General features: G+C 36.2%; 4 protein-coding genes, 1 long non-coding RNA gene and 1 pseudogene across 5 annotated transcripts in view; 2 read left to right on the forward strand and 4 right to left on the reverse strand.

The window, feature by feature from the left end:
- Window positions 1-1,135: 1,135 nt before the first annotated feature.
- Window positions 1,136-3,563, reverse strand: LOC9327342 (serine/threonine-protein kinase ppk15). The gene is given in 7 exon segments (XM_021010496.1): window positions 1,136-1,237; window positions 1,398-1,579; window positions 1,665-1,810; window positions 1,916-1,967; window positions 1,970-2,029; window positions 2,032-2,118; window positions 3,494-3,563. Coding segments are annotated over 7 exon segments (699 nt in total).
- Window positions 3,564-3,883: 320 nt separating this feature from the next.
- Window positions 3,884-6,340, reverse strand: LOC110224435 (annotated as a pseudogene).
- A 782-nt stretch (window positions 6,341-7,122) lies between these two features.
- LOC9330030 lies at window positions 7,123-7,534 on the forward strand. Its single transcript, XM_021011212.1, has one exon. The coding sequence runs from the start codon at window positions 7,184-7,186 to the stop codon at window positions 7,532-7,534; it is 351 nt and encodes a 116-aa protein (XP_020866871.1). The 5' UTR covers window positions 7,123-7,183.
- Window positions 7,535-7,963: 429 nt separating this feature from the next.
- LOC9327343 (stearoyl-[acyl-carrier-protein] 9-desaturase 6, chloroplastic) lies at window positions 7,964-10,165 on the reverse strand. The gene is made up of 3 exons (XM_002893923.2): window positions 9,721-10,165; window positions 9,256-9,549; window positions 7,964-8,686 (listed from the first exon to the last, which is right to left on the reverse strand). Exons 1-3 carry the CDS (start codon window positions 10,030-10,032, stop codon window positions 8,117-8,119), a joined length of 1,176 nt encoding a protein of 391 aa, XP_002893969.1. The 5' UTR covers window positions 10,033-10,165; the 3' UTR covers window positions 7,964-8,116.
- A 1,746-nt stretch (window positions 10,166-11,911) lies between these two features.
- On the forward strand, window positions 11,912-13,918 carry LOC9330031. Its single transcript, XR_002329676.1, has 3 exons — window positions 11,912-13,078; window positions 13,112-13,319; window positions 13,423-13,918. It is a non-coding gene; the product is annotated as an uncharacterized LOC9330031 (long non-coding RNA).
- Window positions 13,919-13,957: 39 nt separating this feature from the next.
- The window catches only part of LOC9327344, a 10,992-nt gene continuing 2,083 nt past the window's right edge, over window positions 13,958-22,866 (reverse strand). The window contains 13 exon segments of the mRNA XM_021014688.1: window positions 13,958-14,274; window positions 14,361-14,442; window positions 14,684-15,110; window positions 15,222-15,572; window positions 15,794-15,940; window positions 16,134-16,337; window positions 16,433-16,636; window positions 17,022-17,225; window positions 17,320-20,610; window positions 20,709-20,860; window positions 21,199-21,694; window positions 22,058-22,422; window positions 22,425-22,832. Coding sequence (XP_020870347.1) covers window positions 14,121-14,274; window positions 14,361-14,442; window positions 14,684-15,110; window positions 15,222-15,572; window positions 15,794-15,940; window positions 16,134-16,337; window positions 16,433-16,636; window positions 17,022-17,225; window positions 17,320-20,610; window positions 20,709-20,860; window positions 21,199-21,694; window positions 22,058-22,422; window positions 22,425-22,832 — 6,485 coding nt within the window. The 3' untranslated portion in view covers window positions 13,958-14,120.

A 22,866-nucleotide genomic window follows, 5' to 3' on the forward strand; every position in this document is an offset into this window, starting at 1 on the left:
GAATCATTTGACAGTGTTAAAACTTTATCCAACGTGTTTAACTATTAGTTATATATAATCTGTTGACAACAAAGAACAATTATATTAACGTGGTCTGGTGGTAACGTAATTGTATTATTACCCATAGTGCGCGGGTTCAAATCCAGAGAAGTTCGTTTTTAATTTTTTTTTCCTCTTTCTCCCTCACAGGAACTCTAGCCGCCTCAACCTTCTCTCTACCTCTTCCTCCTGCTTCTTCGCCGCATTAGATTTAGTACCCTCTGCTATGATTATTTGATCTCGATTGTATTAGATGAGAATTGAATTGAAATCGTTAGGGATTTGATTTCCTTTAACTGCAACTTTTTATAAAATGAGAATTGAGAGTTGCGGTGGTCCTTGCCTACGAATCAAGGAGAATGCCGTCAGGGAACTTATGATTCTGGCGAGATGCAAAGGAGACGAAGCGGCGACGACGTTGCTTCTGGTGCAATCTGCGGAAGCTCGTTAATGGCAGCGAAGAAGATAATCGAATGGCAGCGAAGAATATAATTAGTTCGAATTTTTGGTTTAATCCAGTTAACAGAGAACTGAGCATGAAAATGGAAAAATAAAAATAATAACAAAGAGAAATGTGAAGAATCGAACCCTTGTTCTGTGGGTAAACAATACAATTACATTACCACCTGACCGCATCAACATAATTGTTAACCGTTGTAAACAGATTTAATATATATATTTAAACACGTTGGATGAAGTTTTAACACCGTCAAATAATTTCGTCACCCATGTTAACGGCTATTAATTCGTAAGTAGGAATCCACCAACCGTTTTAACATGAATATTTTAAAAGATAATATTAAATAAACGATGTATTTTTTGAATTTTAAAACTACACGTATTAAACGGCCAAAATAAAAATAGATGGCGATTTTTTCGGGTTTTTCCCGTTTTTGGTGTGGTTTTCGGGGTTTTTGTTTCTTTTTATTTTTCGTTGTTAAGTGTTAACTAAAGGAACTACCAGGATTATAACTAGGGTTTTCATTAAGGGTTTGCTTCGCTATTAGATCCACAAGGATCTTAAACGTGGATAATTGATACTATTTGATAAGTTAGAAAATGTGAAAGTACGTTTATCAGGTTAGGTGTTACTAACTTAACAATCGGAATCTAGGTGACTCTTCTGAAAATGCTCATTATGGTCAACGTACGTAGGTCCAACGTTTAGTTTTAAGCTTTGATCTAGAACAGCTGGTAACTAAGATGTATGTATCAAAGTTATTATATCGCACAACACAAGCTTTTTACATACAAAGTGAAATCAATGTAAACCGTTCTATACACATAATCTCACAAGATGGGAAAAAAACTGAGAAACAAAGAATAAAACAAAACAACCAACACAAGAAGAAGCAAACTGAATTGTAAGAAGAGGAAGAGAGCCAAGGGTGGTTAAGTACCTCGAGAGCTGTTGGACGTATCAATGGATTGATCTCAAGTATACTCTTTACAAAATCTAAGAACAATTCATCACTAACATGTAATTGTTCTTCCAAGCATAATTCTTCTGTGATTATGTATTCAATCTTATTGCTCTCCTATCACAACAACAAAACAACAATGTGTCACATTCAAGCAATAAGTCTTTTGAGTTTTTTTTTTTGATATATCAAAATTTTTTATCTCATTTAAGTGGTAGAGATCATACTCTTTAGTGAAGTATTTATGTGTCTCTTGACCTTTCTCTAGCATCTCTGTTTCTAGAAGACCTAAAACCGTAACAATCCGAACCAATATCATCGCTACTGCTTTGTTTGGAAACAGAACATGATGCACACATATATGTATATACACATTGATACATTTTATTTGTGTTACTAGTTAGTTTCTTCAGTATGTGAGATAAAGTTTTTGATGAAAACTAGACAATACCTCACCAGAGCATAGCTCTGCTAAAATACACCCAAAAGACCACAAATCAATTTTTCGTCATATGGAAGCCCGAGAATCACTTCAGGAGCTCTATAAGAACGAGATTGTACATACAAGTGCAACTACTTCCACGATCGATTAATTTCACCGCATATCTTTTGTAACTCTTTATAAGTATATTTTCATATTTGAGATCACAATGTATGACTATTTGTATTTGAAAATTGCAGAAAAAAATATTATTATTATTTTTGTTGCTTTTTATGTTCATTTTTGTGTGTGATATTATGTAATTAATAAAATCATATCTATTTTCTATAGTTATATTTTATGATTAGATTCATCTTTGATTCAAAATATAAATTCTACGTTTTTCATGTATAAATCTGATTATTTATATACCTACAAACCTAATCTATTACTATCATGAATACATACAATAACAATATACGATATATTAATACAATGGTATATGTAGTTATGTTACTTATGTTGTTTGAAACTTGTCTTACTTAATTCTAAACAAACAATTCTTTGTTCAATGTATTTTCTCGTTATCTAGTACGCCAACCACATCATGATATGTTAGTAATTTAAGTCAACACTTTAGATCTCTTCCCTTGCATATGGCCATATAGGAGAGAGTCTCGTGTTTTAAATTTTTTGGTATGTCTAACGTCTCAAAGGACCATTAAGTGAAAAAAAATTGTACTTCAATATTACCAACTTATCATAATGCACAAAAATGAAAAGAGAGAATGTCATATGATAAGTCTTATTCACAAACATCTAAACTACAACACAAGTAAGATTTTAGCCATTATCGAGTAATGACCATTGATAAAAAAAATTAATAAAATAAGAAGAGTAGAATGAAAGTAGTACTTGATACATTGGTATGATTTTTTACATTATTTTTTAGTCTTTAAAAATTAATTATGAGTGAGATTAGTGGAGAATTTAACACAACAATTTGTTTTTTGATATTCGCAATAGAATTTTTAGAAAGAAAATGAAAACATATAAGGATTGTAGGTGGAGCAGAATAGTTAGTTTGTTTTTGTCTTTACCATTGAAGAATAATATGAGCTTTGCAATTTTTAATAGATTTATTCTCTTAAATTGTTTTTGGTTAATGATACTCATTTTTCCCCATCATTAGAATGCTTAAGAGATTAAAACTTATTAAAAGAGATCTTCAACACATGGACATAAGTGAATGAATAATATGGTATCTCATATTAGGTCATAAAGGGAATAATACTCTTAGCTCATTCATCTAAATATTTTGTTGGTTTATAAATCTTAAAAATTCAATGGTATTAGTCATTATTTCTACTAATAATTATTCACAATCTCATAATTTATAAAAAAAAAAAAAGATAAATAGAAACTTATACTTCCGTTTAGATTTTCGAAACGTAAATGGTTTGAAATTTTATAATGTGAAAAGGTAAAAAAGATTTATATACCAATATAATAAATAACGTCTAATTACATCAAAACCAAAAATATAATTGTTGGGGTCGGATTTGACCCGCGCTAAGTCCGAGCTAAGACATAACACCTCGGGACGTATTACCAAACCAGCCCGTACTATGGCCGAGCCAAACCGTAACCCTTCGGATACATTGACAGCCAGCTCGGGCCATCTTCCAAATCGGCTCGTGATACACTGTCGATCTGGCTCGGGAACACTGACCAAATCGGCTCGGGGACGCCGGTTAGATTGGCTCGGGGTGCAAGGGCTCGGGGTGGCAGTAACGTTTCACCCAAATCCGAGCCGAATGCACATGTTGTCCCGAGGCAGTATCAAGCGTACCCGAGGCGATTCTTCGCTACTCCCCGAAGCGAAATATCAATGCTACTAGAGGCGAAATGTGTTTTGTACCCGAGGAGGAATGCAGAAGACCTTCCGAGGCAAGGACTTAGAAAATATTCGCATTCAGAAGTATCATTTCCAGGCAAGGCATCATTTCTGATATACCCGGAAATGATAAGGCAGAATCTTAAAGGATCAACTCAAATCAGGACATCTTCCAAAAAACTCCGAAGAATAAGAAAATTATCCTAATCCGCGATATTCTAGACGACTTCAAGATAAATGGAAATCTTCCGAGAATATCGCTGGAGAGGCGGCTTATCATCCCTATATAAAGAGACTCAAGGCTCTCACTTTAGGGGAGGCAATATCGCTCTAGAATTTACACTACAGAAAGCTCTTATAGCACAAACATCTTTTTCTTTTACGATCAAACTCTTGTACGATCAAAACTACTTTTTCATCAATAACAGCAAGAACACCATCTTTGGTTACAATTGTTTCTGTTGTTCTTCGAGAATTCACATTTATCGTATCCCTAAATTACAACCCTAGACAAATCTTGATTGTGTTAGTTTTGACTTCCACAATAATACATTTTGAATTAGGCGAGTAAGGAACAATAAACATTATCACATTATATAAAACACATAATCAAATTAGGAAAATGTATTACCTGGTCATTGGAACTGATGGATGAATGATCCATATAGGATAATCAGATTCAGCTTTAGGCAAAGCTTGATTGAGGTTCTTACTTGTTAAAACTTCATTCACTTTGTATTCATCATTTTCTCTTGAGATGTTGTCTTGCTCAACACATACCACAAATTGGTAAGCTTTTCCAATGATGTTTTTAACTACATCGGGAACTGGTAGGGGATCATCAAGCTCCTCTATATACTATAGGTATCAGATTATTATCTACAAAAAAAGGATGAAAATAAATGCAAATAATCACTAATTACCGCTTCATTTGTGCCTTCAAAGAGTTATACTTCTGCATTACATTTCTCACACCTGTATATTATCTTCTTGGCACCAGAGCTAAGAAGTTTCTTACTTTGAAACACTTTTCTAGTTACATTTGATGGGTGCATAATAGTACTAGGAGTATTCCAAGTTAATTTGCAAAATGGTTCAAAAGATTTTAACCTTCTCAACCTTGGAAAATAACAATGGGTGTTAAACATTTTATCCAATATTGACTACAGGAAGAATAATGCCTACATTAAAGCTGTGACAAATACCTCATAAGAGGCCTTAAGCTCGACAATAGTCTTGAGAGGTAACCCTAAGGACCTCCGTTCACGCACCCTGAGAGGCAGAAATCTAGGCTTAGGTTCCATGATAGTCAAGGCAAGTCCATCATATGGAAGCCTGAAACACCACAAATTGAAAATACCACACAAATTCCAGTCTATTACAAAAACAAAAGTGTATAAGATTCTTCTAGATGACTCATATTCTCTTAAAGTCATCAACTTCTTGCAAAATTGGGTTGACTAAAACATCTGAAGCATCAAAAGCATTAGAAATATTCCTACTCTCTGCAAGTCGTACTAGTAAACAAAGACAAATATATTATGTTGTAATTTTATATAGGGTCATGTTATTCACTAGTTATAACATTACATACCTTGGTAATGCCCTAATATGGTCCACCTTATCAAACAAATAACCATTCCACCAATAGACTCTTGCGACACTTTGCTAATTTGATCAGCAAACTTTTCCCATAATGAGCATGGTAGACGGTTATCACTATGCAAAAAAATATTACAAAGTTAAAAAGATTAATATAACCAATCAGCAGAACAGTTTTAATAATAATTATAAAAAAAAAAAAGCCCCAAAAACTTACTCAGTGTCTCTTAGCTGAAAATCAATCTTCTTGGTAGGCTTGGCTTGGGCATCAATGATTTGCATTTCTCCAACATTCATCAATTGACCAAGCACATCTACAACAGAATTAGTTATATAATATTATATACACACAAATAACTATAAATATTACTCACTTACCAATTTATTTTGATCCAAGTTACCAGCCAGAATAGTTATGTAATCAACTAAATCAAGTCAAACCTCATTTGAAATGGATTGTGAGGGATCGGAGAGAAGAAAATAGAGTAGTGAAAATTAATTATGTAAGAATGAGATGTTAATCAATATTACCATGTTGCCTTGGTAACTGAGAATTCCTCAATTATTTTTCAAATCCTTTCTTCACATACCTTTGGAATTCGCTAATGTATTCTTTTTTAATTTTTACTTGAATTTTGTTACCATGTAATTAAAATAAGAAGACTTAAACTTGCGGCACATATATTACAGAGATAATTGGAAAAAAATTCAATTATACTTACAGTCTCATCTGCCAAGATCATTTCCAAAGACATGTCAGAACCTTTTGTAAAATGATTCTACGAATAAAGAATCCTAACTTGAATACACCAAGATGTCTTGAAAGGCTTCAAGTTGTTGACATGAGTGTAGCGACTAACCATAACCATTTATTTTGTATTTTTTGCATGATATGAGAATGGAGACTGAGATGATTTCTGTGAGAAAAGTACTAATATTGCATACCTAACATGCTTATTTATAGTCATAAATCATTTTTGATAATTAGGAGATTCGCAAATATGTTAGCTTAAATTAGTTAGATAATATTTTGGAAAGGTATATTCTAGATTACTTGGAATTTAGAATCACAACTTATATAACATAGAGATTTGACATTCTTTATAAATCTTTTTAAGGAAACTAAATATAACTAAATAATGACAAATTGATAACGAATGTTTGTTATATTTGTGATTGGCCACCTAAATATTAGGTAATCTCTTTAATATCTTTAAACCCGTATGCCTCATTGACCCGTTTTATACTAAATTGGTTAATGTGAATGACGTAGAGTAAATATGGTTATGATTAGAGATTTATACTGGCATATATTGTAATTTCTTACAAAACTCAATTTTACAATTTATAGATGTACTTCCCAAATAATAGTATAGGATTATGTTAAGTAATTTGATTGGGTATTCGATAATTATGGGGTTACGTTGGGTTGGATTTTTGTGTTTGGTTTGTAATTGTTAGTTTTTTTATAGGGTTTTCGGACTTTGAATTAAAGGTTGTTAAAAAAATTTAAAATTACAATAATGGCATTCTTGATCAATATTTTGCAATTGATGGTTTTTTTTGGTATTGATCCAAATCTACGGAAGCTTCTTATAAATTATTAGTATTCATAATTAACTATCAGAAAATACTAAGCAACGAAATTTTTGTTTAAAAAAAAAAAGAAAAAGAAAAAAGGCAAGTGTTTATCAAAGCAAAAAAAAAGAGGCAGGTCTGGAAAAAGGCAAATTTTTTCGAAGACATCATTATAAAAGAAAGAATAGAGGCAAAACAATCTTCATTAATCCATAAACTTAAGCTATGATGAACAATCCTGCTCCTCTACTTGGTTTCAGAATTGCTCACCGTCAAGAGCAAGAAACAGACACGAAAGACTTGACGATCAACGTCGTGACAGAGATACTCAAACATGAGTTTGGTTCCATAAAAAGTTCATTCTCGTTCTCACCACAGAAATTCTTCGAGGAAGACCTGAAGAAACAAGAACTTTACTTCTTCCTGATAGCAGTTGGAATCGAAGAGGATGATGCAAAATTTATGATGATGGACATGATTTCTTACGTCTTGAGAAATATTGATGAGTTACGAGGAGTTTTGACACTGTTGTTCAAAGTTCAGTTCCCTTCACTCGAGCCAATAGAAGAGCACTAGTACGTATAGTTAGTTGAGCATGAAGCAAAGAGATTATTAGGGTTCTCTGTTTCTCTTTTAATTTCTGATTACTGTATAGTCAGATATATAATTTCTTATTATTGGATCATATATTTCTTGTCTTTGTCCGATCATAATATTAGTTGGGTCAATGATCGTCATATATTCTTGTACTAATTCCTCAGCTTGTTGGAAACCTTTATGGCTTAAAGCCTTAAACATAATTACCATCTAAACGTAAGAGAGAACAATTCCCAATTAACAATAAAATCCAATATATTAGATGTTCAAACTAGATTTCAGTTTGGTTTTGGTTCGGTTTCCGGTTTTAATCAAACATATCTTTGACTTGTTAGAATTAGTTTTCTAAATCAATTATTTTCGGTTTGGTTTGGATCGGGTCAAATCGGTTCGTCCGGATTGGCCATCTTTAATTCGAACCATCTTAAAAATTACACAAATTTTAAGTCAAAAAACACGTTACATAAATAGAAACTAAAAGTTGCCTAACGAAGTAGAACAAAAGATATGCATTACAAAAAACAGAAACGGAAAAAGGAAAACGTTTATATTTTCAAGAGTTTACACACTAATCTGCTTATCGAAGATCCAACTAAAGCAAACCTCATGGGGCTTCTTAAGCTTCTTGGCTCTCTCGTCAGCTCGCTCTTGAAGGCGTCTAATCCTCTGAGCTAACCCACACACAAACTCCTGTGCACGTTGACCCTCACCCGTCAATCCCTCTAGCTTCTCCAATCTCCACCGTCCAACCAAAAACTCCAAGATGTCAGCGTAATCATCCGCCGTGTAAACTCCTAGCCGTTGAGCCACGGCGGAGAAATGTTCGAAAAGCATCGGGTCTCGACCGTCTGTCATTAGATGAGCCGGCATTGTGATCTTCTTCCGCATCATGTCGGCGACGGCTGAGACTGCACCGTTAGGGTCGATCTCGAGGAGCTTTTCAACGATGCGTACGTAGGCGTTTTCATGGCGCTTCTCGTCGGCTGCAATGGTGCCGCAGATTCGAGCGAGAACAGGATCTCCGGCAGACTTGGCTAGCCGTGCGGTGTTGCCGTGAGACACGAAGGTGGCTCGCTCTTGGAATGACGTGTACACGAAACCTAAGTATGGATTGTTCTCCGTTCCTGGATCCTAAAAATTCCCAATATATAAACCTAACCCGAACCAACCAAAGCTAATCCGGACCAACCAAACGTAAACTAAACGAAAATATTTAGATTGAAATATGTTTATGATCAATTCGTTCTTTTATTTAGAAACAGATAAACCCAAAGCTAACTCTATTGTAAGAACTGCCAAAAAAAACCAGAATTTATTAAAATTTGATATATATTACATTATATATTACTAAATAATTCCCATCGAAGATAATTATTAATATATATTTTTCAGTTGATTTTCCTTTTTTTTTAATCGGCCAACCAAAAACCAAATTAAATTGTATCATACCAAATCGAAACAAACCAAGTGGCAAATAGTTTTGGTTATGTTTAGGTTTCCATATATAACAAACAAAAAAAAAAAAAACTTAACCAAACCAAATCAAAAACCGGAAAAAGGAACAAACCCAAAAACAACATAAGCATAACTACACCTTAAGAAAAATGATCTAAATAAATCAAAGAACTACAAATGATTAATCAAACTGCGAATAGTATAAGCATTTTCTTTCATCATAAAAATATAGAAAAAGAACTGACCATGCCCGAGCCGATGAGATACTGTACGGTGCGTTCAACCATAAGCATATCTACCCGACCAGATAAGTACAAGTAAGTCCGCAACAAATCACCATGACGGTTCTCCTCAGCTGTCCACGCGCGTGTCCACATGGCCCAAGCGCTCTCACTCGCGCCAGTCTCGTCCCTTACGCCGTCGAGCGTGTTGATCATCGTCTGGTAAGTAGGCAACGCGTCCTCCGTTATCATATCTCCAACCAACACCACGAAGTATTCGTCCGGCAATGAGGCCGTTCTTTCCCTCAGCTCACGCACCTATCCATTATAAATAAACATTTTAACATCTAATCATTTATTTGGTTAGTCTTGGTTAAGGTTGGTTTAATGTGCATATATATACATTTCTTGACAAAGTTATAAACTATGTAACGTATACTTCTTCATAAATAAGAGAATGACAAGATATATATGATGTATATAACGAACCTGGTCGGTGAACTCGGAGAAGGGTAAGGCCGGGTCGGGTAAGAAAGAAGCGGGTTGCCAACATTGGTCAACCGGTTTGAGAAGAGGCAAGATTTGATCCTTGGCCCATCCATCTAAAGATTTGAAAATCTCCATTTTCTCCGGTGGCATGGTGTGGATTTTGTTTTGGTGTTTTAGAGCCGGCCTCACTGGTGCTGCCACGGCCGAGATCTTGGCCGGTCGATGGGGGCGAGAGGCGAGAAAGGTAGACGGAGATGACATTAGTGTAGGCCATTGGGTGGTGTGGGAGAAGAGAGACTTGTGCGTAAGCATTTTGGATGGTGGAAGAGAGAAGACTTCAACTTAATTTGGAGTTCTTTGAAATTGACGACTACAATCGAGTGTGGACTAAATAGTCAAAGAGTGATGAGGGTATAATAGTAATTTGGTTGTTGGCTGGTGTTTGTTAAACAAACCGTGGGGTGAAACAAGGGGTACTAACTGGTTTGAGATTCTGTGGGTTTTGTTTAAATAGTTAAATTATCCCATTTAAGTCTAAACTTGAGAGTAATATATTTTTTTTGTCTTTTGATTTCTCCATATTTTCGTTTGAACTTTGACTTTTAATTTATTATATTTGCAATTTTTCTATTTCTTCATGAAAATTTTAAGCTCTTGAATAGTAAATTTTTGATCTTGTTGTTCTATTGTCGTATATACATTCTCCTTAATATTTTTAAGGGTTAATTTAATCTAAATACATAGAAGAGTAGTTTATTAGTTTTATAATATTGATAATTTAAAAATTAAATAAGTAGAAAAGAGAAAATAAAAGTAAACCATAATTATCCTTCTCATTTAGTTTAATTACATAAATGACATTGACATAATAAACTCTTTTCTGACATGCTACAAAATATGATATCGCGATAAGTTTATTTATTTTGTGTTAAATAAATGTTTATCGATTTGAAATTATGAATCAATATTTTTTTATTTATGTATATATCACTACAATGAAAAAATTAGATTTTTTTAATATATAATTAACATGATAACAATTATAACAACATGTTAAATAGAATAATAACGTGCTAACATATTAAATATCCAAATAACAGTTGTATGAACATGGTAAGATAGTCGATATGTGGATAATATTTATATTAACATGTAACTTACACATAATATTCATCAATAATAATTGATAAGGAAGTTAACGTGATAACAATGAAAATAACTAACAGTGAAATATAATATGTTTTGTGATCACCGACAAGATAGACGGAGAAGACGGTGGCGCTTATAAAACTTTTTAGCTCTCGCATCTTCTCCGACGCTATCACCATAAAATCCGTTAGCTTGCCGCATCTCTCTGACGCCATCTGAATCCACGATTCCATTCACGGCACTTCTTTTTTTTCCAAAACTCACTACCACCAATAATATAATCATCACCACTATCATCGTAAATATCATCTCCACCATTGTTAAGAATGCAATTATTTTAAATAGAAATGAACACCACTTACAATCACCACCTCGGCAGCCGACACGTAATCGAAACAAGAATCACCACTACCAATTGTCTTTCTCCAACATAAAATCAAATTGACCATGTAAATTTTCAAACATACACGTTTGTTCCAAAATTTTCATGATAATTTGAGAATCTCATTGATGGAAAAAAAAAAAAAAAAGACAGAAGAGGAAGAAGACATAAAAGAATAAACGAAAGAGAAAAAAGATAAAAGAGTAAAAAAAATAAAGAAAAAATAGAGAGAAGGATAGTGACGTAACTTTATATGTTTTTGAACTGTGTAAATAGTGACAAAAAGTATCACCTAATTATTGGTCTTCCATTGTCCCGCTTGTAAATACTCTATTTTTAATGGAATATTAGTTTTAGTGACTGTGTATACGAGAATGCCAGTTGTACGTAACTACGTATATATCGAGCCATTGGATCTTAGAGCATCTTCATCGATTAGAATTCATGTTAATAAATTATATCAACACGATTAGCAATTCAGATGTACACATATACGATTATTACCTTGGTATTTCTTAATTAGGATCTCTAAATCTAAACAAAATAGTTCTTAAAGTTTAGAAGATGAAGATTATCATGGTTTATTATATATGTATAAATTTGGTGATCCAGAAGAGTCAAGAGAAAAGAAAAAATTTGTATTCAAATTTGCGTGTAAAATATTATTTTTCTCTTTCTTTAGAATCTTTAACACAAGATTTTTGTTTTCTATTTCAACTTTTAGCTGTGAGCTAAGACATTCTTGGAGCTCAGGTTCTAGCTGAGTCTCCCCCTGTGTGCATCATGTCTGGTATACCCAAGATCGAATCTTGTCTCTCTGGCAAGGAGTTGGAAGAAGCAGACGACATAGTCATACTCCCCGAAGAAGACAATTCATCTCAAATCGCCAGATACAAACATAGTCTTGTGGGCATCAAGGTGGAAGAAGCATACACGCTATGCTGGCTCCTTTACCAAAACAAAACATCAGGAGTTTGTGGTATTTCCCTTGGTTAATCAAGATTCCAGTCATTTCAATCACTGGTCTTTCTCCCTCAAGAGATCTCTTTGAATACTTACCCCAATACAATAATAACCTTGTGGATAAAACCCGTTGGAATCCCATCTATGTACTAGTTGGAGAACACTTTGAAAGCTTTTGGCGACTCATTGGGTAAGTATCAGGCTGTGGATGCCCCATTTGCTCGAATTCAGGTTACTATCAGAGCCCGAAAACAAACTCAGATCCCTTGTGGAGATGTTATTTGGGTCTTGCTCAAGTATGAAAAGTTGTATAGGTGGTGTAAGCCCTGCCACCGCCTGTGCCATGAAAAGCACTCTTGTCTTCTTTGTGTGGCTTGCCCCCAGAAGATTGCTCTGTTGGCCTTTCTCCTAGAAGGAGTGCAGATGGTGGCCTTAATGAGATTGGAGAGAGCAGAGACCCTCCTATTGTGCACAGTAGTAGCAGAGCCCAACCTTCGTGGTGCAGTCACCTGCCAATGATGGTACTAACCTCTCAGCCTTTCGCCTGCACTCTGAGATTCTCACACGAAGTAGGACAGGGAATATAAGTAAGCAAGAAAGGGATCCTCGGAAGGCTAGAGCTGAAAGGGTCCATTTTTCTCAAGGCCCCAAACCTAATTTGATGACTCGGGATCCTCTGCACCAACGTAAAGAGAGGCAACATAAGAGGAGGTTTGATGATAGCTTTCCGATTGATTCTAGACAAGTAAGAACAGAGCTGCAACGGTTCAAAGAAAGTTAGTCCCAAACTCTGTTGATAAGGAAGATGGAGATTCTCAATCTATCCTATCTGACTCCCAAAGAACTATATCTCTCTTTAGCTAGGTCTCTCTCAAGACTGAGACAATGATTTCCGAGGTTAGAGCATATTGTTTGTTTGATTGATATATTTCCGAGAAGAGCCGAATACCACCTGGAAAGCATTATGAACGAAATGGGGGTGCTGAGTCTAGTCAAAGAGTTCCTCCTGCAGACGTACAATCATGTGGTGATCCAGATTCCGTGCAGACAATAGCTGGAAGTACAATGTTGCAATTTGCAAAAACTAACTATACAACTTGAGCAAGTATGTTTGACTTTCTTTTGTCGCTCTACCCATCTCTTCTTCCATTTTCATTTAACTACATAGGTTCATTCTTTGGAATTTTTCAAATTGTTTTCTCTTCCAGCCGTAGCCTCCTTGAGAAGAGACAGTTCTTCCACTCTCATCGAGCTCAGGTGATCTATTTTTTTTAGCTCTCTTGCAATTGATTGCTGATGATGTGTATTATCACAGCCCATGGCTCTAGAACAAGTACTTTCTGACCGAGATAGTTGAAGATACAAGGGTATGTTTTAGAGTTTAACATTTTCATCGCTTTAGGTTACTTTTATTCAACTCAGATGTGCTGGATAAAGCTCAGTAGTTTGGTAGATATATGCTTCGTGTGAAAGGGAAAGGAATATTGAAGACTGGGGCATAGGCAAATGTTTGATAGGAGCAAAATTGTTATGATAGAGAGATATCAAAAGGAAATACACGAGCAAGCCTCATGGTCTGATATGGAACAGTAGAACCACATCTGCTTATATTATATAACACTGGTTAAAGGACCAAGTGTTTCTGTTTGTTCTCGGTTCTAACATAGTTTGTCTGGTTCTCCATTAGTTTACAGCGAATAAGTTTTCTCCTTGCAAGATGCTATGATTTTATGATATGGACTCTAGCTCAATAACAATTATCATTAAGGGATTATTGCTTAATAACAATTAATACATCAAAATTTAAACATAGTTCTTGTGAACTAACCAATAAAACAACTCCAGTCATTGATATAAAGTAAAACAAAACTGATTTGATTTGGATGATACAAATACACTGGAAATTTCAAAAAAAATCACGAAGCAACACTTGTTGAGATTCCTGAGGCATTGTCCCAAGCATATCAGAGAATATCAGCAAAAGCTGTTGGCATGCATCGATCTTTTTCGGATCTGTGGCTGGTCCCGTTGAAAGATCCTTCCATCCCTGATAATACGACCTATGGAGAAGGATTCATGTTACGGTTTGGAGTGAAAAACAATGAAAGCTTTGAAATGATGAACAAACAATAGATGAATCGTTTACCATCTCCAGACCGGAATAGCTTCAGGGGGACAACTAATTCTAGAACACAAAGATCTGATGAGCTTGTAATCACCTTCGGACTCTGTATCTATGCAGAAAGAGAGAACAATTTCAGATTTAGGTTGGCAGAAACGTGCAGCTTTAACACCTACAAACAAGACTGTCTATATAAATTCTATAGTTTCAGATTCTTATGACCTCTAATCAACTGAAAATTCAAAGCAGAAACATTTCAAACCTACTTCACCAAAGAATTCAATTCTCAATCAAAGCCAAGTAATCTGGAAATCAAGAGTTGTTTAACTCGGTGAAAAGCAGCATACCTGCAGTCAAGAAGAGGCCATTGCGAAGAAGCATGAGAGAAAGTGCAAATACAACAGAGGGAAGAAGAACCATGTTGTTTGTACACAGAAGCTTTTGGAGATATACGATTACTTCCCCTAGTATGTGCTCCGATTTTGTCATGCTGCCTTCAATATTCCTTTGCTTCAAGTATTCCAACAAAGTTTCTGGCTTTGTTTCACTCAAGACTGTTGAGTCCAAATCATTAGCTTCAGAATAAAGCTTCCCAAGAATCACTGAAGCTAACAGCCAGCGTAGAAACTTTGCTACCATAGTTTCTTCTTGTGCTTCTTCAGAGTGTGTTTTAGTATCTTTATGAGGCTCACTAGGCTTAGATCCCTTTTTAAAGTCACTCTTCAAGGCTGTGGAGCTTCCCCAAAAAAGAAACCTTCTCAGCTTGTCCACGTCCTGAAAAGATATCATCGTATCAAACAAACACTTTTTTAAACTGTTCAAAACCAAAATTGGACGGATGCTCACAATAGTTGGAGAAAGAGAGAGAGAGAGGGAGAGAGATACCATGCATATTATGTCAATTGGCGGGGTGCTCATTAATATAACATCAAGCCCACGCTCTACACTAGCTTCGACTTGAGGAGAGTCGCAATTAGCAACTGCCTCAAAGAGTTGGAATATCCCCTCGATTGTGATGGTGAAATGTGGCTGGTACAGTTTCCGTTTCTGTGATATCTTTAGAGTAGCAGATAGTATCTGCAAAATCAAATCCACCAAAGTACCATTTTCTTTCATTGATACCAATCCACCACCTAAAAATCTGTATAAACGCGACGAGATTTCCATTAGCTCTTCGAGGGCAGATCTTTGCAACCACTCTGTGACGTTTCTGGAGGCGAGTGTATCAGTTATGACCTGGTACAACAATATCACAAAGCAAATTCAATTAATGAATACAATATTCTAACAAAGGACCCTTGACGCCAACTAGACAACAATCATGGTTGATCACTGAGGAATTCGATTCAGTTTTGCGTTCATCATCACACTATAGATTTTCATTAGCAAAACAATGTATCTATCATTAGTTATTTTTAAAAGTTGAAAATCAACTAATATCATTACTGGACTAATACCTCCAAGACAGCTACCAAGCGCGAATCTTCATCTCCAATGGGCTTTGTAGCAAACATTGAGATAAACGATGAACACCATAACAAAAGACCACAGTTTTCAACTAGATGTCGGGCTATCTTATGGAACTTGACTGACTTTCTCACAACCTGAAAAGTGAAAGAAAGACGGATTTTATTGTTTTCATTATGAGCTCAAAGGTGGAGTACAGATACCCCACAACACAGAACGACCAAACAAATATGTTCTCAGAATTAACCTTCTATATTAATGACACTGAAGAGGCAACTGCATATAGGTGCAAGATAAACATTAAGTGACATTAAGGAAATAAAGTATCACCTGAAGGATTAGTCCTTTAGTTTCATCATCAGCAAGAGGGGATGAGGAAAAACTCATTAATGTATCAAGGACAGAGTTTCTTATGTACAATTGAGCATCGTCTTCTGATTCCAAGCCCACACACACTAGGCGAAGTTCCCAAAGCCTCTGTGATCGAAGGACAACAGTGCTGCTCCAGAAAAAGTCATAAAACAAAGGTATTCCCTACCAAAAAGAAAAATCAAAAACAGTTTGAATGCTGGCAAATTGTTAGGGACAAAAGACAAGAGTTTTACAGTTTTCAGCGAATAATTAAGTACCTTCAGGTTCAGAGTAGATGAGCTCTTCAAAAGTTTATTTATGGGAGCATAAAGTTCGTGAGAAGAATCCAACAATATCAGAGACGTCACAGCAGCAAAATAAGCACAAACTGTTGGGATTCTTTTCCACCGTTTGTCAACTCCATTTTCCACATGCATCAGCAGAAGCATAAGCCCCATTACATTCTCATTCTTCTCACATCTCTACATCAAAAAGTTTTAGTTAAACAAAGAAAAAATACTTGCATGTGTCCACAGAAGCAATGGAATAATCGAGAACAAATCTGATCAGTGAGCCTTTGCAAAACCAATTAATTAAAGAAGCAAAAAGGATTGGTAGGCTAAGGACCCATAACTCCAAAAACTTAAATACTTTTGCTAGCTAGTTGCAATTACAAGTCCTCTGTTCAGATAGGGTATACCCAAATATTCCCCTTTTTAATATCCTTTCCCATTTTGTGTACCATTTAAATTACTGAAACTACCAGTTACTACTGAAGGAATGATAATATCTTAGAGATTCTGAGGAGACTTTGAGTATCAAAACAGGCTATGCATACAGATAAGAAAAACACAAAATAATTATTACCTTAAGGGCATGCACAAATATCCCAAGAGTTTCATAGCCCAATTTTCTCATCCCAAGATCTGCTGAAGACGTGCTCGCTAACGCAACTGCAAGCAAGCCTGAACTGGCGAATTTTACAGGTTCAATACATCCCATGGACAATGAGTGTATTGAGAATGGCAGGATGTAAGCCGGATCATACCGTTCAATAACAGGTGAGCATTTCTACACAGGGAGGAGGGATGATTACTTTGAACGTTGTTTGAAAATGCAAATACAAGAACTTTTAACTGGAAATTAAAATTAAACACGCGGGTACCTCGCTTACTGGATCATCAGATATGTAAGAGTTATCCGATACCTCTGCAGTTCGTTGATAGGGAAAATACAAAAGAGTTTGAGCACATATTTTGGGATCAATCCAAAGATTCTCTTTGAAAAGAATCTGCTGGAGATTTTCCACCAAACCAGCTTCACCACCATAATATGCATCCTGAGAAAAACGCAGTCCCTCTCTTATTTTCAAGGCAGCTTTACCCCACAAATAATCTGTTTCAGAAACATTCAGCCTCTGTTCGTCCTCAATCAACTCGATATCATGCATCAACTTGTAGAGCTCTAAGTCAATTTCGCTCATAGTTGCACCATAAGAACACAAAAAAAGAAAGCGCAGCTCTTTCAGATTGATCCCCGAACCTTTTCCACATTTGGAAAGCAGCACTCTGAGAATTTTGACAATTTCTAACTGCTTCACATAGTCGGGTGCTTCGAGACAACAACTTCCAACTCCAACAGAATTTGGACTTGGGATGCTAAGATGTTTTAGAATGCTGGAGACAGGCCTCAATAATTCACCAGTATGCGAGGCTGATAGGATGGTTGGTGTAAACTGAGAGTGAGATACCAGGAGTTGGATATATAGTGTACATGAGTACTTTCCTCTCGACAATAAGGAGAAAATGTCCCTCAGTATCTTCAATGTCTTTGAGTCCTCAAATCTATACAGGAGAACTGATTTCATTAGTTTCTCCAAGAAAGGAAGAGAATCCAAGTTAATAAGCTCCTCACACATGTATTTCAAAATCTTTCGAATACTTCTCAAAATGAAGTTTTCAAGGCTTTTGCACAGGAACCAACATTTGTCTTGTTTTCTTTCAGAATTCCCTTTAAAATAACCATCAGATCTCTTGACAACACATGGCCAACTTTCAACTAAAGCATTTAGTAAACTCTCTCTGCAGGATCCCATTTCTGGAAAACTTTCCCTTGCACAACTAACAGCTTGACTTTTAAAATGACATATACTGCTATCCTCAGGAAACAAACAGATCCTTGAAAATTCTACTTTTGCAACTACACGGATAGCAACATTAAACATATAGTGTACTGACTGAGCGTCCATTTCTTTTATCTCGTAATCAAACATCTCTTTGCCAGCACTAGCGTGGGGAAACATGGAATAGAATACCTTTAAGAGATCGTCTATTTTAGTTGGACTTTCATTCAAGGCAAAGTGACACTGAAACATACGTACTGCCATCCCAAGAAGACTCGCATTAAACATAGTGTCAATATCCTCAGTTGTCGACATAAGAATCTCTTCATACTTCTCTTCAAAGATCCACCCAGACAAAAAACTGGGCCACTGATGAAAACCGTTTGTTAGTTTATTTGAATAAAGTGAAGTTATATCTAAACATCTACTACACGGCGTCTCGATTTTTGCATAAACTGATGCCAGATACGATAGCACGGCAGGCGGAAGCATGATAAACTGATCAGAGCCATCCTGTTGCTTACTTAGCATACTAAAGAAAGAGTGTCCAAAGACTGACAGATGCAAGGGACTGGACTCCACAAGATAGAACAATATCTTGGCTCTGGTCATGCTTGGCTGGTTAATATAATGGATAATCAAGTCTTTAGGAGTTCTCCCAACAATCTGTGAAATTATCACGGTCAATGGATGAACATTGCAATGCCGATTATGTTTCCCCCTGAAAATGCTGCTCCCAACTTTAAGCAAACAAGTATCTGCCGAAACCAAACCAAAAGAGGTAGAAAACCTGCATGCCATGCTATAGACTTCCTCAATGAGTATACTGTCATAATTCTCTTCTTTTAATTCCCACAGCAAATCATATAACCCTCTCTTAGCAGCCGGCAGGTGTGAATAAGATATAAGCATTTCAAAAGCTCCGCCAGCAATATCCAATCCCAAACTGATAATCATACTCGAATTTGGGCTAGCCAATTCTTCCTCATCAATTTTACTCAGCATGGAACGGGCTAGCTCTAAAATTTTGAAAGGTGAAATAAATCTCAACAACGCATGAATTAATTGTGATGGTTGGAGAAGCGGAGCGTAACTTTGAGAACCAACACAAAGCTCAAACTTGTCTCTGAATAACAAAAGAAGCCTTTGCACCAAGTCCTTAAAAACCGTACTTGACTTATTTTCCCTGAGATCTCCTTCCTGCACAATGTGTCTCTCATCAAACAAAAAGTGCTCACAAATAGAAACCAATAGATCAAGGATGTGTTGATCTATTTCACAAATAACTAGCCTGCTCGTCGTCAGCGACGTTTCTGAAAAAATCTTAACATTATGCACTGGAGGTAATGTGCCACAATCCAAGGGACTCTCCAACAGTGCCATCACAACTGGATGGCAAAGAACTGTCTGGGCCACTTGATGCTTCCACTTTGCAAAAGGAGCAACCAACTTATCTGAAGAAGGTCCAGAAACAAAGCCCCGTTCTGATATTTGCGAGAACAAGTGCTTCAAGAGACGTAAGCAGATCTCAGAGAGTCGACAGAGTACCGAAGCTGGTTGAATCTTGTAAGATGATCGTATTTGGAAGAGCCAGAATAGTATTAATCGGATATCTGATTCAATACTATCACTTTTAGGTTGCCAAACTTGCAGCAGTAGCTCTGCTAATCTTGGAAACTCTGGCACGCAAGATATATCCATGCTCATAATTTCGTTAAGTAATACTGGAAAAGGAGCCTGCTCGAAGAACATAGACAAGGCAGAAGAATAAATATCACGAATCTCCATCTTACTTTTGATTGCTTCAGTTACGGATGAGTAGTCAGCAAAATCAATCTCACTATCTACTATTCCTTCACGGAGATTCCTTGACCTAGTAAGTTCTAAACCTCTCACAAATAAGTCAGGTGATAGCTTTGAAAGGTTTCCGAGGAAGTTTTCCTCTAGAAAGACGATGGACTGTAAAAATGAGAATGATGTTCCATATAAATCCCAAGAAATAGCCATCACAGAAGCAAAATTCTCCAAAATTGATTCAGGTGTTGCACATATCAATGCAGAAGAAAACGCTTTAACGATTCCTGCGATTTCATCCAGAGAAATACTTCTTCTCACCAGTCCTTTTATCTCATCAAGAGAATCTGCAAAAGAAGTGTCAGCAAGTAAACTCGTTGTCCTTCTGGAATGTAAGATGAAAGTTTTTTTGTCTGACAAAGATTGTGAGAAAAGCAGCAACATCCTCAATGGCCTCCATTCACATAAAGAATCCTTAGATCCATCAACCACCTCAGACAAAACTGACTGGACCAAACATGAGAGTCCACTGGAATCTACCTACAATATTCAATTTATAGAAAACGAATTGGTGTCTTAAGCGGCATAAACTAGAATATAAACATATCGTATGGCATAAGATATATGTATATATGTACCTGAGTTTGCAAAAGATATTTCAATGTGCTGCAGACGTACAGAGATATTGCTGACTTGTCTGGTAAAGAATATTTTTTAGATTCAGACTTAAGCAGCCTAACACAGTTCTCCAGAATACAAACAATTAAGGGGCTAAAACCAATTGAGTCACCTGCAACCAACACAGAAGATACGCCAATCAATAAATTCCTCTAGGCTTATCACAGTCCAAAGGACAAGTAACCAGGATTAAACTAGCTTGAGATTAACCGAAGTTTGAAAATTAAAAATTTTGCCATAAATTCATAAGATAATTGCAGAGACATATAAGATAACCATCTTTGTGCAGACAACAAATTTGCCACTCAAAACCTAAAACAGTATAATGGTATGTCTAAACAAACATAGGAGCAACATATTATACAATTCAGAAGCTAAACCTAAGCAAAAAGAGTAAACACGTGCAATCTATACAGAACCATAAATTTTGAGCGCACAAAAAAACTGTACCTTTTAAATGGGACAATCTACTTCTGACAATTTCCCATTGCTTGAATAAATTATTTCCAACAGTCGTAACTGCATCACATAAAAAGGAGATGACAACTGATGACATGCTCTGTACAGCCTCCTGAACCATAAGAGGTGGTTTAATCTTTCCAAAACCTGGTAGAAACCGGAACCATGCCCCAATTTCACTTGGATTTTTGTCGAATGCACCGGTGCTGCTCATAGCTACCAGTGCTAAATTATACGATAGATCCTTCACCTCGTCGTGTGATGAAAAAGGTAACAAATTAATGAATACATGCAAATGCTTGAACATGAGTGGTGGAATTCTTGTAGGAACACTCTCTCTCTCACTTTGGGACTTTGGCGTCCAACTGATGTATTCATTTACCAAAGACAAGTGAGCTCTCTGCAATTCGGCTGGCAAACCTGAAGAAGTGCTCAGAAATTTCATGAAGACATCAAACGATCCTTCAAGGATATTAGGCACAGAACGCTGCAAAGATGAAAAACATTTGTACTACTAATGCGTAGACATATTAACAGTAATAAAATAAACTAAATTACATTGACAAAAGAAACAAGAAATTGGACCAAAACTGAGTAAGCAAAGCTATATCACTTCTCTAGTTGTCTAGAGGACAAACCACTACAACTCAAAAATCAAACTTCAATCAGGATAGTATACTACTCTCTTGCAAGAACTTCAAAACTAAAATTTGAGACACGAGGGTTTAAAGTACAATGCAAAACAATAAGAAACCCTGTTGTTATTAAATATTCTTAAGTGAGTAAAAGGGTTAAGCGTTTTCATTTATCAACAACACAACAAAACTAATAACGCGAAAAATCGACGTACCATATAAATCCTGAGGGTATCCAGGAGCTTAATGTGAAATAACATCTCTGCTTCTTCGACCGAATCAAAAGGCTTAGACCAAAACTCTGAACCCCAAATTTCTGAAACAATCCCAAGATATTCTTTTTCAGCATCTGCCTGATCTGTCATCTGAGCATCCCCAGTATCCTCTTCCAAAAAGAAATCTTTATCAGAACCTACCCCACAAATGACGATATCACCAGCCTCTTTTTCCAAAACACACTTCTCAGATGGCTTAAAGCGTTTTCTTTTTCCTACTAATCCACTATCCAACACTGCTTCTCTTTTCAAAGGCAGCTTTTGGGTTTCGCTAGAACCGCTCAGAGACTTCAGTACAGTCAAAACACCTGGGCATCTGGAAAAAAGCTTCTCACCTCACCCATGACATCCCGCTCAAGAGAAGCCTGAATTTGCTCAACAGAGCAGCTATGAGACGAGCGAAGTTTCCAAGCGGTAACAAAAGAATCCAACAGCCTCAGCGTCTCCCAGAGAAATCTCAAAGTCCCATGTTTCACAAGTAAATCAGAATGGAGCATCCCTCTAGTGATCAACGACCGGCTAAACGGTCGAGGGCATATGCAATTCATGATAGTCTGAATTTCTGAACCAACAGAATCTTTAACAAGGATCTTGTCCTTCAACGTAGACAAAACATAAGCCGCAGTGTCTTCATCGTCTTCCCCAAGGCCTTTTAGGACATTAGAATACATTTTCTTCTGCCATAAAATAGAATCTGACAAATGAGGTTGCCCAACTTCAAGGAATGATATTGCAAACCCAACAACTCA

Source organism: Arabidopsis lyrata, assembly GCF_000004255.2.
Source record: "Arabidopsis lyrata subsp. lyrata unplaced genomic scaffold ARALYscaffold_1, whole genome shotgun sequence".
NCBI lineage: Eukaryota > Viridiplantae > Streptophyta > Magnoliopsida > Brassicales > Brassicaceae > Arabidopsis > Arabidopsis lyrata.

Coding starts and splice junctions, on each gene's coding strand:
- LOC9327343 (XM_002893923.2), bottom strand. CDS start 10,032: ATGCTTACGCACAAGTCTCTCTTCTCCCACACCACCCAATGGCCTACA. Junction 9,550..9,720: donor TCTCCGAGTTCACCGACCAG/GTTCGTTATATA, acceptor TATAATGGATAG/GTGCGTGAGCTGAGGGAAAG. Junction 8,687..9,255: donor ATCTCATCGGCTCGGGCATG/GTCAGTTCTTTT, acceptor GGGAATTTTTAG/GATCCAGGAACGGAGAACAA.
- LOC9330030 (XM_021011212.1), top strand. CDS start 7,184: ATGATGAACAATCCTGCTCCTCTACTTGGTTTCAGAATTGCTCACCGT.